We start from the raw sequence: 16,277 nt of genomic DNA on the forward strand, positions 1-16,277 counted from the left end.
CTTCATACATGTGATAATGGACCATTATCCTTTGTAAATAAATGATTGAGTACAATTTCCATATTATTTGTCTAAATTGATCTCTTTATTTGTTTTTATTTGAAAATATGCTAAAAGCAGAAACAGAGAAAAAAAAATTAAAAGGCTTAGAAAAGTAAAGCTCCTCTAAATGATCTTGTTATCTTTATTACAACAGTGGAACAAGTATTAAAAGTACCAATAACCCTGTATAAAAATATTCAATGCCAAGCTACCATTAGACAAACATAATTAAAAGAAAACTTAATTAATAATGCAAAGTAGCACTTTCCTGACATAAAAAGCTGATTTTTATCATATAAACTGAGCACAAAGAGTAAGGACATTTTAATTTGATCAATTTCTTCTCTTCTTTAAAAATACCTATTAGTGTTAAATTATACATTGGAAAGCCTGATAAGTCCCCTTTCCATTGAGGTACAACTTGTAAGAACTGTGCTTCTCTGGAAAGATCAACACAGCTAAATGTGTTGGTAAAACCTCCGTGACAGTGCCATAACAACCCTGCTTTTTTTATTGTCCCCCGATATTTTTTTCCTCATGATGAGACTCAAGTGCTGCCAGGTATGTAGCACTCATAGGTTGTTAGTGGCAGCTGATTGACACCTAATTGATATTTTCAGATGGAATTTTGGATCCAGTGGTGATCCCATATTTCCAGCTTCCATCACCTGACTCCGTCTTCCAGGAGAACAATGTTCTCCCCCACAGCACCAGGATAACCACAGAGTTCCTCCTGATGTTGTGAGTGGACGTCAGCCTGGAAGAGAACTTTGGACTTGCTACTGAGCCCCCAACAGTGTAAAACCAATGAAGTGTAAAATGGGCAATGTTTGTTGTTGTTTTCCTTATTTCTGTGAGTGTGCAATCCTCCAATCCACCAAGCAACTCCAAACAAGAATGCTTGTTGACGAGAAAACACTGCAGGAGATTACAGCATATTTACGGGAGCACTACCCTCACATTCGTCCGTGTTGCTCATTTCACATAAGCACAATTTTTACAAGCTATACCTCGTTGAAAAGGTGAATAATTTGACTTTTCAGTAATATAAAATACCACACCTGTTGAAACTATCAAAATAGAGGAATAATAGAGCAAGCACAGTTTTCATACACGCTGTTTGAATTATGTTAACAAACACATTACATTAACTCTGTTTAAACTGTTGAGGTGACTAATTTGGACAGTTTTACATTCGGATGAGTGGTTTGTTCTGCATCAATACTTATTTTTAATATTACAGTTTATTTTATGGGAAAAAAATATTTGAAATGTACAGACAACTCCTTTAACATAAGAGAGAAAAGTGCAAGATTTGGCATTAAGAAGCATTGCTGTATAGTACGCAGTTCTTTCCAGCTGTAATAAAATACAGCACCCAAGAAAATAAGACTAAATTCTCAAAAAGGATAACGTGAGAATATTTGAAAGCTAATAAATTAAGATCGAAACTTTAAATAATTCAAGTACATGAGTAGACAATTTTAATTTTATTACGTTTAAAAATGACAAACTGCTGATAATGATGGCAAATTTTCCATACAGGAAATATGCATAAAATCTTATTTAAATTCAGCCTCAATCAGTAAACTTTAAATGAGTGATCTCTCTGACCTTCAGGCCAAATTAATTAAGGATAGTATTTAATTATGATACACTTCATTGCTGTCAGTTGACAATAACCCACATGTACTTAATAAAATGAATAAATATTGATACATACAGCGATCAGTGACATTCAACATTTCAAGATGGAGGTGGAACATCAGTCACATGTGGGACTGAATCTGGACAGTTCACAAAACACAGGAAGGCACCTGACATTTCAAAGAGTGAAAAAGTGAGACTGTTGTGAGAGTAGAAAAATCATCCTGTACTACAAGTTTCAAAAGCATCGTATGCACCGGCTTGTCCTGCTCGCTGAGAGCTGAATGTCCGAAGGCTGCAGGAGGCCCGGCTACTTCACTCACACTGAAGCTTCGTCTCTGGACAAAAGGAAATCAAGACCAGGTAAAAGTCTTTTTACTTCAGACCCAGTCCTCCTATATGGGCTCATCTGACGCCTCGCTCTCCCTGTCTTCCTGCAGGGAAGACAGCGTAAGGACAGGACTGGTGTGAGACACAGGGGAGGCAGGAAGTGAAGCAGATACAGGAGAAGAGGTGGAGGGGGAAGCTGCCTCCTGAGCTGCACCGTCAGTTCCGCTTGCTGTGGCGGAGCAGCTGGTGGTGCTCCTTATACTACTCGGGGAGGAGGGAGCTGTATCAGACCCAGCAACTCCTCTGAAAGATGGCATCTTCCCTCGGGAATCCTCCCTGGACTCCTTCCTTACCAGCTCCCCCTCCCTGCTGCTCCCCTCCCCCCACAGGTCCCTATCCCGTGTGGGCGAGGAAGCAGCGGATGATGGGGGCTGGTGCTTCTTTGTTTTCCTGCTGGCATCTCTGAAGCTTGCCAGGGGTGGACGAAGCCTCACCCCACTGCGAGTCGAGCCCTCTATAGCTTTCTGTAGCTGTTAGAGGAACAAAAACAAGCAAACAAACAAACAAAAAAAACAATATGGAAATGATTACAGAGGCCACTCAGGAAGAAAACAAATATGTAATATGTGATCAGAAAAGTGAACATCAAGGGAGATGAGTTGTGAGGGTGGTTGATGGGATGGCTGCATGAATCAGAGCGTAAAACATGAGGCACTATAACTGCCCACAAAAGTGAGATCATCACAGCTTGCTGACATACCGCATTACCAGATCAGAACCGAGAAAAAATGATAAAAATCATGCGTACAGAGACGACATGAGGAATGATTTTTACCTCTTTCAGTGCCACAACACCCACCAGCTTTCCAATGCTGGTGACATAGGCGTGACTGAGACCCAGCAGGGAGAACAGAGTGTGGGTCTGAGTAATGAGAGGGAGAAGGACATGATCCAGTCAGTGTTAAATGTGATGTACTGTGACAGCATTCTGCTTGCATGGCTGCACTGGTAAACAATTCTTCTGCAAATATGAGTGAAAACATACAGTATGACAGAGCTGCAGAGCTGCGGCATTAAAATGTGGGATTTAGTCTTTCTGATTGAACAGACAGAGAACAAACCGCAGTAAACTGTATCATGAAATTCTGAGCTGCCAGTCTTCAGTGACTGCCATTACTTTTCAAATAAATAAATAATGAAAGATATTTCTCTCCAAAAAGTTGGATAATAATGCATAATAACATAATGGAAAGATTTGTAAATCTTCTGAACCCATATTTCATTACCAATAAAACACAGACAACTTATCAGATATTAAAACTACGATTTCAGAGAAAATATTAACTCATTTTGAATTCAATTGTAGCAACACATCTCTAAGGGCTAGAAATTTGGCTGGAAAAGTAATTGGCACAAATCATAAACAGGAGGAAAATATGATGATCAGTTAGGCTAACTGGCAACTGATCGGTTATATGATTGCATATAAAAGGAGCATTTCTGAGAGGAAGGGCCTCTCAGATGTAAAAATGGAAAATGGTATATAATGCACAGCATGTGTCTGACAATTATTGAACAAATTAAGAAAAATATTCTTCAATGTAAAATTGTTAAGTCTTTGAAGATTCAACCATAAACAGTGCCCTCAATCAGAGAATATGGAGGAATCTCTGTGCGCATGGGACAAAGGACAAAGGACTAAACTAGATACTTGTGATCTTCAAGCCATCAGAATGGACTTTATTAAAACAGGCAAGATTCTGTGCTGGAAGTCACTGCATGGTCCCAGAAACACTTCCAGAAATTACTGTCAGTGAGTACTTCAGCATGCAATCCACAAATGCATGTTAAAGCTCTATCATGCAAAAGAGAAGCCAAATGTAAACACAATCCAGAAACACTGCCATCTGCTTAAGGCCAAAGCTCATTTAAAATGGTCTGAGGCTAAATGGAAAACTGTTCTTGGGTCAGATGAATCTGACGAAACAGATGAAAATATTTTCAGAGACCATAGATAAGGGATGGAACCATCCAGTTTCTGATAGTATGGGGTCGCATTGACATTTTGATTTCTTTTCTTTTATATTCCTTTCTTTTCTTTAAAGGCTGCACTATGAAAACGCAGCAAGAGAAACACGTTTAACATTTTTTAGTCTGAAAAAGGCTACTGGCAGGTCAGTAAGTTCAGCAGCTGTGACGTTATACACACACACTGACTCCAAATGTACGTTTCAACTGATGCTTTCCAGTTACATGTTAACTCCTCATTGCAGGAAAAGACCCTATTTGCCAAACAGAACATCTAACAAGGCAGTCAAAAGTGCAGATTGTTAACAATAGTGAGCTACATGATGTCACTCAAGCTTGCAGAACTGAGCAAGTTTTTTTTGGTGACAGTGAATATTTAATATCATAACATAGCTTGCTTACATAAGCCCATTTTTCAGTTCCATTGTGCAATGTGTGACCGTCTGGAAAACATGCCGCATATCCCTTATCTGGGTAGTCACAAAATAGAAGAAAATAAGAAGACTGCTCTTTTCTTGCTCTTTCCATCATTCAGACTGTTTCTGAGCAAGTCGTTTAGATTCCTGTTGTTACATCAAAAGGGGAAAAGCACTGCCCCCAGCAGGCGAACAGATCAGTTGTGAAGCACAGATTGAGTTTAGATCAAGATGCTATTTATCAAATTCAGAATGTGCAGCTGCCTCGTGAGACCCAATTCGTATTTCATCTCTGGAGCTGCTTCTTAGGACAAACACTAAATGTTTCTCTTCTTCAACCAAAACATCCTGAATAGGGCAGTTAATGACTCTCTAATCAAGAACATAGAGGATTCACTGAGAAAATGTTCCTGCTGAAAAGAATGTTAAAACTCTGCACAGACTGTTGTTTCTACAAATGACCTGCCCTCCATTTTGAGAGACATCCATCAATAACATGAAGTTTTTGGCTTCCTTTTATAGACTTTTCTAAGTAAAGAGGCTAAATAATCTGTCGAATTCATCCAAAATCCTATGACCAGCACATCAAAGCTCAAATAATAAAGTATATTCTGTTGTAACAGCCGATGACGTGGTGTGACATTTCCTGGTCAGGATCAGTCAAGCTTCTCTACCATCACTGCAAGATGGTTTTTACACAAGTCAGGTTAGTTGTATATACATATAAAAGCAGGTTTCTGCTTTCTCTAACCAACAGAAAAGAAAATCAACAACACTTATTATATTTAACCTTCAAAAAGCATGGTGTACTATATCTATATCTATCTATCTATCTATCTATATAAATATATATATATGTGTATATATATGTATATATATATATATATATATATATATATATATATATATATATATATATATATATATATATATATATATATATATATATATATATATATATATATACATATATATATATTTATATAGATAGATAGATAGATAGATAGATAGATAGATAGATAGATATAGTACACCATGCTTTTTGAAGGTTAAATATAATATGTGTTGTTGATTTTCTTTTCTGTTGGTTAGAGAAAGCAGAAACCTGCTCCTTGAAAATGAGAACTGTGACTGCACATAAATCAGGCTGGGTGTCCAGGATTTGCATGTGATGACACGTCACCCATGTGATGCGGCAGTCACCTTGTGCAGAGATGTTCTTTCAACCAGCTGAAATGGGGAGGGATCTATGCGTATCTGCTCCATATCGACTGGTTTCTCCAGCTCTGCCTCTTCCCAGGCTTTGATCTGTGTAAGCCAATCACAAGGCAGAAGGATGGACTCAGATTAGACAGATTTATAATTATTGATTAGAGGAATGATTTGTTCGAGTTTTTGTTGGCTGCGTGGATAGTGAATCAGTGTTGTACAGTACCTCCTCTGGGGACATGGTGTCAGTCAGTGGAGGTGTTGTGGCTTCCTGAAAGGGGGGAAAAAACAGTCAAGACGAATCAATTAGCAGAGGGTCAACATTAGCCTCCATATGCATAATAAGACACCCCCTAGTGGTTTCCAAGGCATCACCTTAAGGTGTCACCTCAATTACATGCATCATGTTATGCTCCTCCCATCACATTAGTGAGGTTGGCTCATGCTGCCATGTTGGACTGATGCCCCGTCTGAGCCGTCACTGCCAACTTGAAAGCAGATCACTGACACGCTGCTCCTTTGAGTGTTCAGCCTCAAAGTGATTTGTGTGTGAGGTTGAGCTTGAGTACCTGAGTTTCAGTCTGGCCTGTCGAAGATGTGGAGGAGAAGAGTCTCTGAAGAGTCCTCCTGACAGATGGCAACTTCCGTTTGTCTGAAAGGATGGTACGGTGATGCATGTCAGAGGCGACAGACGGACGTCTGATGGGTCAACCAGACGCAATGAGCAGTGAAAATACTGTTACCTGAGCTTGTGTGGTTGGTGGAGGGCTCCTCAGGCTTGGGGGATGGGATGGGCCCATTACATTCCTCTTGCACAGGAGCTGCAGTCTGAGGGGTGCAACGTGGTCGGTGAATGCATGGTAAATTTTAGAGGCAGAGGATCTACAATTACCTCTAATTTATTTCTTCCACCTTGTCTGTGCCCTCTTCTCCCTCCTCATCTACAAAGGTGAAAGACTCCCAGCTGACTTTGGAGACCTGGCCTGGTGAACTCTGACCCCTTTCAAAGACTCGCCTTTCTGGTGAGAGCCACCAGTCTAAGACAGCCTGGAGCTCTGTCCTCTCAATGGAGCCAAGGAGAATCATTGATTCTGCAGAAAACCAAAAGTATAGTTTAACATTTGGATCCACTTTTCCCCTCTTGGCTGTAATAAGGGAGGTAGTTTAGCTGAGCACAAAGCCTGGAAAGTGACTCAGGGTGAATTAGGCTGAGCTTTATTGGAGAAAGACACATTAAGGCTGTTCATAACCTGATCTAATCCTTTAACATTAAGCTTTTAAAAGGCCATGTAAAGGTATTAAGAACCAGTTTGGTGATATAAGTCATTCTACCTTTAGAGTCGACTAGTGGGATGGTTTTGAGGGTTGTCGTCTCTAGCAGGTGGTTTAATTCCCGAAAGGTGGATTGAGAAGACAAGAATTTCACTTTGCGCACCATGATGTCCTCCACAAAGATGTTATACTTACTGTGGAAGCAGGGACACTACAATAAAGGTCGTGTTTATCTCAGTAATTGTACGGCAATGCAGAAAAGCAAAGAAAGAGTTTTGCTTTTACCTGATGTGCCCGAGGGCCAGCTCAGGCAGGTAGGGCAACTTCTTCACCTGGATGATAGAGTCATACAGAGAAGGCTGCAGACCCTGGGCCACCATGTTGGCTAGAATGACCGCCACCATCATGGGTAAGATGTGGGAGATCTGACCGGTCAGTTCAAAGCAGATTACTGCGGTGGAAACTGTATGTGTGACAGCGCCTGTCATTGCTGCTGCACCTGGCAGGAAACAGACCATAAACAGAGCATATGTTGAGAAAAGAAGTATGGTTCCTCTGTATCATTATTCATCCAACAGAGTATTGTTTACATAACAAGAAACTTATTTGCCCTCAAAGATCTGGGTCTTTTCTGAAAATAAATCATCTTTAAAGCTCCTTATTAGAAATGTTTTAAAGTATGTAAAACATTACTGAGATGGTTTGGTAACCAGTCTGCTGATTATCATACTGGGAGTCCTGGTAAATGTTGGTTATTTCAGCTGCAGTTGGGTTTCAGCAGAAACGCATGCATGAAACAGCACATCTCTTTCTGAGTCGTGAGCTCTTGTTAGGCTCACATAAAGCTTTACATTTTATTCTCCCTGATGAGAAACTGAAAAAAACTATCTTTAAAGAACTGAAAACCCCCTTTGGGTCTTGCCACTGGCTTTACCCACTTGCAGTCTTCACCATATCTGTTCTTTTTTTAAAAAAATTTTTTTTTAGGAATTTTGGGTTGTAGTGGCTTTTATTTGACAATAGTTGTACAGGAAAAGGGTCAGAGAGACTAAAGAAAAACACACAGCAACTTAGGACCTGATGGCATATTTGAATCTTCCCTGCTGGAAAAGCAGCAAACCATATGATGAGAGACATCCTGACTTGTTCACAGGCATTGGACATAGGTAGGTTTATTGTTTTAAAAGTATCAGTTGTGGTTTTAAATAGGAAAATAGTGACCATCAAAATTCATGGCATCATCTCACTTTCTGTGAGGAGGAACAAACAATGACTCTACTGTTGTGCACATAGTAAGAATGTAAAAACACCTCTCCAGTGATGAATATTACACAGATATGAGTCAGTGCAGTCAAGTCCAGAAATTATAGAGGCATAAAAACAAGTTCAAATAATTTTAATTGGGAACATCGTTGACTAAGTTCACTGTGTGCTTTTTTTTCTTTTTGGCAAATCAGTTAGATCCCAAATAAGATGCAGATGTAGATTAACTGTACATAACCATAGCTGTAAAAGTGTAAAAACAACAACATTTAATGGATAATAGACCAAAAGAGCAAATATTATAAATGATCATAAATGCCAAAATCAGAAATACACCAAAACATGTTCAAGTAAATCTTTAACCAAAGACCAGTTTTTAAACTCGGTTAGAGTACTCAGCATAAACGAAGAAATACCAAAAATTTTTAAAAAAAGGTGGTGGGGGGGTTATATATATTATAATAAAAATATATGTAAAGTAACTTTAGTTAATAAATAAATGAAGACAGAAAAGAATAAAAACAATCATTTTCAACTTTCAAATTCTTCTTCTTCTTCTTCTCAATATTATTATTAATATCATTAGACTGAGGTCAAAATAGGGAAACTTTTTGAGGGTCAAAGCTTTATCACAGAATTATTATTATTTTTTTTTTAAAAGTGTGTAAGAATGTTTCATTCACTGAAAATGATTTTGTCCAGTCCAGACCATATCATGGACACCAATCATCATGTTATAGATTTTAAAACTTATAAGGACATTTCATGTTTAGGATACTGACCAATGACAGCGTAACCTCCCGGGAGTATGCGGTATACTATCCCATCAAACAGTATTCCATTGGGGAAAAGAGTGGCCATGATCTCCCCAACAAGGCGACCGAAAGCGGCTCCTTGAGGACAGAGATAAGGCATGCTGGTGAAGACAAATTGAACTGGAGCTCAGCAGGAGATACTGCTCTCGCATTACAAAATCCTCTTACCTAATATGAACACTGGCATAAAAGCACCCGAGGGGATGGGCATCGTGGTGGAAACTGCTGACATCCAGAACTGCAACACAAAAACAGGATCAAGGTAGCATCGAGCCCAGTCCCAGCAGGTTTTTTACGCTATATTTCACAAGGCAACACCCACTGTGCACAGGAAGAGGTAGTGGGAGATACCTTCATGATGAAGAAGAGGAGGAGGATGACAAAGACGCTGACATGAGGATGAAGCCACGCAGAGGACCGCCCAAGGCCAGGAGGAGCAGTGGACCCTGAGATTTTTGTCCAGGTGAAATTATCGAAAAGGGAGTTGATACACTCTCTGGGCATCAGCTGCCAGACGGAGCAGACACACACCGAAACTGGGTTTGAACATTTACACAACACCTTACATGACTGGATTCAGCAGAAAGACCATGGATTAAGTTCCCCAAACCTCTCTGAACCAAAACAACTGTGTGTGTGTGTGTGTCATCCTTACCAAACAGTGACAAACAGGCTGAGTGTTGGTGTAGAAAAAAAGTCAATCAAGTTAAAAACTGCCTGTTTCCAATAATCAGCCAATCACTCAGCACATCCCAACGGACAAAGTCAGAGACAGAAAAATGATCCTGCTCTTCTTGACTGCTGTTTATTTATTTATTTCTGTTGTTTTTCTACCATATTTGGTGAAACTGAGCTACCTCTGTAGACTTACAGATAAAGCTGGTTGCTGCTAGTCCCGAGCATGCCATTCATGCTACATTTTAAAATATCACACAGCTCCATTTTAAACCAAAAAAACACCTTCACTCTTTTTTCTCAACCTGTTTAAGACTAATAAAATTAACTAAATGTTTTCAAAACTACACAACATCAGAAAGAAATCGGTGTGAGATTGAGTCTCACCTCTCCAGCCATAAACTGCCCAAACCCAGGAGGAAATGTGAAGGTGGCGATGATCAGTGTCACTGCACCTGGATAGATCAAACGACTGGGAGTGCACACAAACACAGACACAAACACAAACACAGTCATTAACAGGAACAGTGTTTCCTAAGAAACCTACAACATTACCTGCCATATAAATAAGTGTCTGAGTGTGTAGCAGCTCTGATACTACGGCTCTCATGGTACCACAGCTCTTCTCTTTCTAATGGTAAAGACTAATGTTCCCTGACTGTTGAGTCTCAGAGGATAAGTGAATCTCTCCATACAGCAAATAAACTGGCTGAAAGGTTATTAAGGCTTTTCTGCTGTCCTGGCCACTATTGTGAGACTGATGAGTTTAGAAAGTGGAGTTGAAATACATTAAGAGGAACTGGATTTAAATGCACAAATGGTTTCGGTTTCAGGGAACAGCGTCTGCTACCAGAATCGCTGCAGTTTTAAGAAAGAACGCCACATTAATCCACAGCAGCAGGAAGGGCACTGCAGCATTTCTAATGTGCATGTGTTTTGGGATCTTACTGCTTGGTAAGAAAGCGTGTGAGAGCCGTTGGTCTTCTCATGAAGAGGACCACCTGTCTGTTCAGGTAAACAAAGAAAGCTCCAAGGAAGCCACATGAGATCCTAAAAGAAGGAGCGAAACTAGATGTTGAAACCTTACATATGAGGTAACCAAGAACAAATCTCAATTCATGAGGAAAATGAGCCAACAAGCACTCATGTATTCACAAATATCCTCACCCTATTATTGCAAACGCCGGTAGCTCCTGCAGGTCGAAAGGGAAATCCATCCGGAAGTTAGTTTTGAATAGAGCTGTGATTGTGACTGTGGGACAAAGAGATAAAGAATATTGCAAAGAAAAACATGCACATTCAATATATTGCTCTCAGTTTTTTCATTTTCTGTCCAATATCAGATTAAGATGTATTAATTTGCACAAGAAAAAAAAAGTTGATTCCTTAGATGTGTTAGTAAAAGCTTTATTACAAATCAGAACAATGAAAGCTCCTCACTGGTGACGTTTTCATGACCACCTGATGAATATATATTAAGTTTTTACTCTATTTTATTTTTAAACTTTCCTTTCTGAGAGAAAAATTGTTGTCTGATTTAGTTTTGTGAGCGTAAAATGCACAGTGAGTGCCTCAAAGTTCTGTTAAAACAGCAGTGTGATGTGTCTGACAGCAACATCATGTAAACAGTGATGCACTAACGCACATCCTAACAGACTTCTGAACTGCGTGCTGATAACAAGTCCAGCCTTAGTCTATGAGTTTTCCACTTTGACTCACTCCATTTTAAATGAGTTTAATCCCAGAAGAGGCTACACTGTTTCTGGATCATGTTCATATTTGTTCCTTTCTGAAATATTGCCCGAAAGCCTAAAACTCACAGACTTTCAACGCTAATATTCAGTTATGTCTTCACATTCACTATTTTGAATATTTTGAGATTATGTGCTTTAGATGATATAATATGTCTTCATAATTTTTACAATTTACAGCATTATTATAACATTTTAAACAACGTGTAAACACACATGGTTAAAGCCCTGCTCATCTAAGAGACTCTGCTTCTGTAAAACAGTGGTTGTCAAACTAGGGATTGTGACGCCCATGGGGGTTGCAGGATGATTTCAGTTGGTTGCCAGATAATTATAAAAAATATATAGCCTACGTGTATCAATAAAATGTGGGTTGTTAAATTCAGGGCTGTTAACATTCAAGCATTGTTGAAGATATTATTCTTTTAAATTAGCACCTTAATTTATTTTAAACTCATTAACCCATCAACAACTAAATTAGTGTATATGTATTTGGGATCCACCCCAAACCACTTCAGCCTCCTCCATGTAAGGGGTGGGCAACTCCAGTCCTTCATTGCATTTTCTTTTTATCCACAACATGCTAGCTGTTTTTAATCAGACATCAACATATGTGAAAATGGCAATGGAAAGAAATGTAGAATATTCTGTCTTCACTAAAACATACAGTTTTGTTATAACATTGATATCAAATGTGATGTTGGGATTTTTTTCAACAAAGGAAAAAGAGGATCATAAGGATGTTTCACTACAGCTGCTGAACTGCATTTAAACTGTAAGTGATGACTTGAAACATTTCTGGTTTATCTTAAGAGGCAAATATTACTTAGCAGTCATATTCAGCATTTTTTTAAAAAAAATAAAATGCAAGCTCAGCTGTCTTCTTGGGCGGCTCGAGCGTATGCTAAAAGGGCTTCTCACCAGCATCCTTGTTCCAGACAGAGAGCACCCTGAATATGAAAGCGCTGAATGTGGCTGCAAAGTATCCCCGCCAGTAATTCCTCACAGCAAAGTAGGTAGACGTGACCTCAATACTGAACAGCACCCCTGGTGATGGCGGAAAGAGAGAGGAGAGGAAAGACAGAAGGAGAGGAGGAATTACAGAGAAGAGGAAAAATGAGGATGGATAGAGAATGAAATGAGAGGTGAAAGAAAGAAAGAAAGGAAGGAAGGTGAGAGAAGACAGAGATTAGTTCAAAATACCGAATGAGTTCAAAAACCCTTGAAGCTGTGGGTGTAATTATACATAACAGGAGAACACCAGGGAGTAAACACACTCAAACACAAGTAAATAATGTTGTCCATCGTTCAAGCAAACACAAACACACAGACAGCAGAGTAATCAGAATATGAAGCAGTAAAATATTAAAATATTCTGAAATAACTCAAACAAGAGTATTGGAAGACTTCAGTATAAAACCATTTACATTACATCTGCCAGGTTTTTAGTATTTTGTGACTAAGATTTTGAATCCACCCTTTAAAGAGTTGTGTGATCAGTTTAACATTAATGCTGCAGTTTCACCAGCATCACGCTGCCACAGGACCCAATCTTCAGGAAGGGGAATGAGTCCTGCAACGGACCTCTGTACAGCATTTATTCATTAAAGATGTCTCTGTCTACCTTTGCACAAGATTACTTCTGGGAAGGAGTGAAACTAATGATTATTTGCATTACTTATTCAGCAACCTGCTTTTCTCTTGATTAACTCAGAGACTGCTGCTTTGTGAAGTATTGAGAAGTTTTCAGCACTTTGCCTCTTAAACGTTTTTGTTTAGTGTCCCACACAGCCTGAATATAAACATGTTTGTGAGTCAGAAAACCACATAATCTCAGCAAAATCTCATATTTAACCCTTTAAAGCTCAATCCATGAAAAATAGTGCGAAAAGTCACATTTTTTTAGTATTTGGCCCTAAAATGGACAAAATACATTGACAATTTTTGGATGGGGGTATGTCAAAATTCTGATAGTGTAATTTTATGCTTCCAGCAATCCATTAGGGGCCAGAAGGCAAGTATCAGATTGTGCTGAACAAGATTTTGATCAAAGTTTTTACCATGTAGTGATGCAAAAGGTCTCTGAAACGGTATGTATCAAATACGATACGTTTGGCTTTTACAGGGTTAAGTGAAGAGAACTAAACATCTATTAAATGACTAAAATCATTTAATCTGATGTAATTCTTCCACTTCTACCACAAAAGCTTGTTTGTTCTAGTTAGTCATAACCTAGCTGTTTCTGAAGCTGTGCAACATTTCCCATACGTGTGTGTAATAATCAGTGATATCAAGTTTACCATTTTGAGGCGTTAGCACTTAAATTTAGGGCTGATGGAGATGAAGAAGAGTCGCAGAGCAGGACTGTGATAAATAATTAAAAACTTAAGTTAGTAAGGCATGTTGGCACTGAGACTGTGAAGTCTTTAATGTGAAAGGGATTGCTGGTCATTTAAGTTTCCTTTTTCCAGTGCTGATACATTGGATCAATTTTCCATCTACATCCAAATCTGCAGCAATAGTGGAACACTTTTATTCTGGAGACATGTGTTCGAGTTCCTTGTAAGCAAAGTGCAGCTTTTAAACACTGAAAGGGGTTGAATATGAAATAAGTACTAAATCAATGGCTTCCTAAAGTAAAAAAAAAAAAAAAAAAAAACCCAACAAAATCACTTTGTACAAAAGATCTGGATCTAATCCCCAAATTTAGCAAAATTTTTAAAGAAAGTGCATGAACACAGTTTGCAGATTTCCTCTGCTGGTAACTTTGAAATTTTTCAGGTGGAACTTAAAGAGTGCAACTTAATTATAATATTGATCCACTACTGGAGGGTGTCTGGAAAACAAGCAGCATGCAAGTTGTACAGTACCTCCTAGAGGAGTGCCGAAACAGCATCCCACCCCCACGGCACAGCCAACAGTCAGTATATCTGTGTAACCATAAGGGTTCTACTGACACAGACAACAGAGAGGAAAAAGAAGAAAAAAAACAAGAGGGAGGTGGAGGGGTGAGAGAGAAGTTGAAAAGGAGAAAAGAGATGGTGATAGAGGGAAATGACACAGAATGGGACCATTGACAGTGAGACAAGAAAGTGAGTTGGAGAAAGAGGGAATAAAGATGAAGGTGTAAAGGGCAAGATGGGGAATTACGGGGGGAAATTGACAGTGAGGAAACAAAATAGAATAAAGTGAATAAATAGTGATAAAAAAACACTTCTTTATAACAGGATATAAAGATGAAGATGCCCATGCAAATAAATAAGACTATTAGGTCTCCAGAAAATGCAAACAAGCAACGAGGAAACAAACCGAGTGGTCACATCGTCCGTGGAGGCAGATCCCTGCAACGGACAGCAGACCACAAACTGAAGGTAGCAAACATCAAATGCTTCAGTTGATCAATACTGACCTTGAATTACATGATTTAACGGGAGCTTTGAAGCCAAGTTACAAAGTAACTAAAATGATGTGTTTTCTAATCTTTGACTTATTTCAAAGAAGCTGGAAGGCTTTAAAAAAAAAAAGAAAAAGAAAAAAGACATGAAAGTCATCTTTTAAGCAGAGGAAAAAAATTACTTTCTTTTATTGGTGGCTGCACAGCAAAGGGACTCCAAGATCATTGTGTTGTAACTCTTTTCCTATTCTGTTAGAGCCAATTCATCTATTTTGGGGCTCCGTGTCATTAAGGATCCATTATTTGTCAGTTGCTCATACACTATATATATATATATATATATATACATATATATATATATACATATATATATATATACATACATATATATATATATATATACATACATATATATATATATATATATATATATATATATATATATATATATATATATATATATATATATATATATATATATATATATATATATATATATATATATATATATATATACACACACACATATATATATATATATATATATATATATATATATATATATATATATATATATATATATATATATATATATATATAATTTCAATTATCTATATGTGTATATCATCAAATATATATATTTATATATATACACATATATATATATATACACACATATATATATATATATATATATATATATATATATATATATATATATATATATATAAAATTTCAATTATCTATATGTGTATATCATCAAATATAGCTGCACCATCTTAGTTTTAAATAATTTAAAATGATTAACTAATAATAATTGAGGCAAACCTGAGGCAAAGTTGGTCATTATAATGTATGTTTACTGTCGGTTTATATAAAAGTATTTACTCTTCAGTGGGTGGCACTGTGTTGGATAATTCACTAATGTCCACTGAAGTGGCTAATTTGCAAATATAGCACCCTCACTCATGCATATACTTGAAAGCAGTTTTTAATAGGTATGTGCTGTAATGATCCCAATGCATGAAAAGACAAGTGAGCACTTGGGGTTAGGCTCTAAGCCTTACTCTAGTGATAAAAGCACATGTTTTCTGTTTATATCTAAAATTTTAAGTCACCTCAGACACATGAAAATGGAAACCACAAAGTTGCTTTAACACATCTGCAGTAATTAGGTTTCAACAGAGAGAACATACAACCTAAAAGTACTTCTTAACTGACTCATTTAATAATCTTATAATTCAAGGTGCAGTCTTGTTATGAATTAGTAATGCCATAATACTTATCATGCTGCACACTAGTCTCAGGTCAGATTTAACCTCCACATTTGCATGACGGATCATATTTGAGGAGGGCAAAGCTGACCAGAGACATACGTCCGTTCCAGCAGAGCGAGACTTGCCTCCTATAGGGGCAGCAAAACAGGTGGCCACTC

The 16,277-nt window shown here is 37.9% G+C and overlaps 1 protein-coding gene across 1 annotated transcript in view; it reads right to left on the minus strand.

Moving 5' to 3' along the window:
* Positions 1 to 63: 63 nt before the first annotated feature.
* Positions 64 to 16,277, minus strand: part of clcn1b (chloride channel, voltage-sensitive 1b) — a 31,354-nt gene continuing 15,140 nt past the window's right edge. The window contains exons 7-23 of the mRNA XM_079240643.1: positions 14,319 to 14,397; positions 12,370 to 12,495; positions 10,865 to 10,949; positions 10,646 to 10,747; positions 10,085 to 10,169; positions 9,374 to 9,529; positions 9,191 to 9,260; positions 8,990 to 9,100; positions 7,230 to 7,443; positions 7,005 to 7,138; positions 6,585 to 6,763; positions 6,416 to 6,500; positions 6,242 to 6,324; positions 5,899 to 5,943; positions 5,667 to 5,771; positions 2,855 to 2,941; positions 64 to 2,549 (exon numbers count right to left, since the gene is read on the minus strand). Of these exons, the coding sequence (XP_079096769.1) occupies positions 2,085 to 2,549; positions 2,855 to 2,941; positions 5,667 to 5,771; positions 5,899 to 5,943; positions 6,242 to 6,324; positions 6,416 to 6,500; positions 6,585 to 6,763; positions 7,005 to 7,138; positions 7,230 to 7,443; positions 8,990 to 9,100; positions 9,191 to 9,260; positions 9,374 to 9,529; positions 10,085 to 10,169; positions 10,646 to 10,747; positions 10,865 to 10,949; positions 12,370 to 12,495; positions 14,319 to 14,397 (2,211 nt within the window). The 3' untranslated portion in view covers positions 64 to 2,084. The remainder of the gene's footprint in view (positions 2,550 to 2,854; positions 2,942 to 5,666; positions 5,772 to 5,898; positions 5,944 to 6,241; positions 6,325 to 6,415; positions 6,501 to 6,584; positions 6,764 to 7,004; positions 7,139 to 7,229; positions 7,444 to 8,989; positions 9,101 to 9,190; positions 9,261 to 9,373; positions 9,530 to 10,084; positions 10,170 to 10,645; positions 10,748 to 10,864; positions 10,950 to 12,369; positions 12,496 to 14,318; positions 14,398 to 16,277) is intronic.

The sequence above is a fragment of the Telmatherina bonti genome (assembly GCF_933228915.1).
Source record: "Telmatherina bonti genome assembly, chromosome: 5".
In the NCBI taxonomy this organism is placed as follows: domain Eukaryota; kingdom Metazoa; phylum Chordata; class Actinopteri; order Atheriniformes; family Telmatherinidae; genus Telmatherina; species Telmatherina bonti.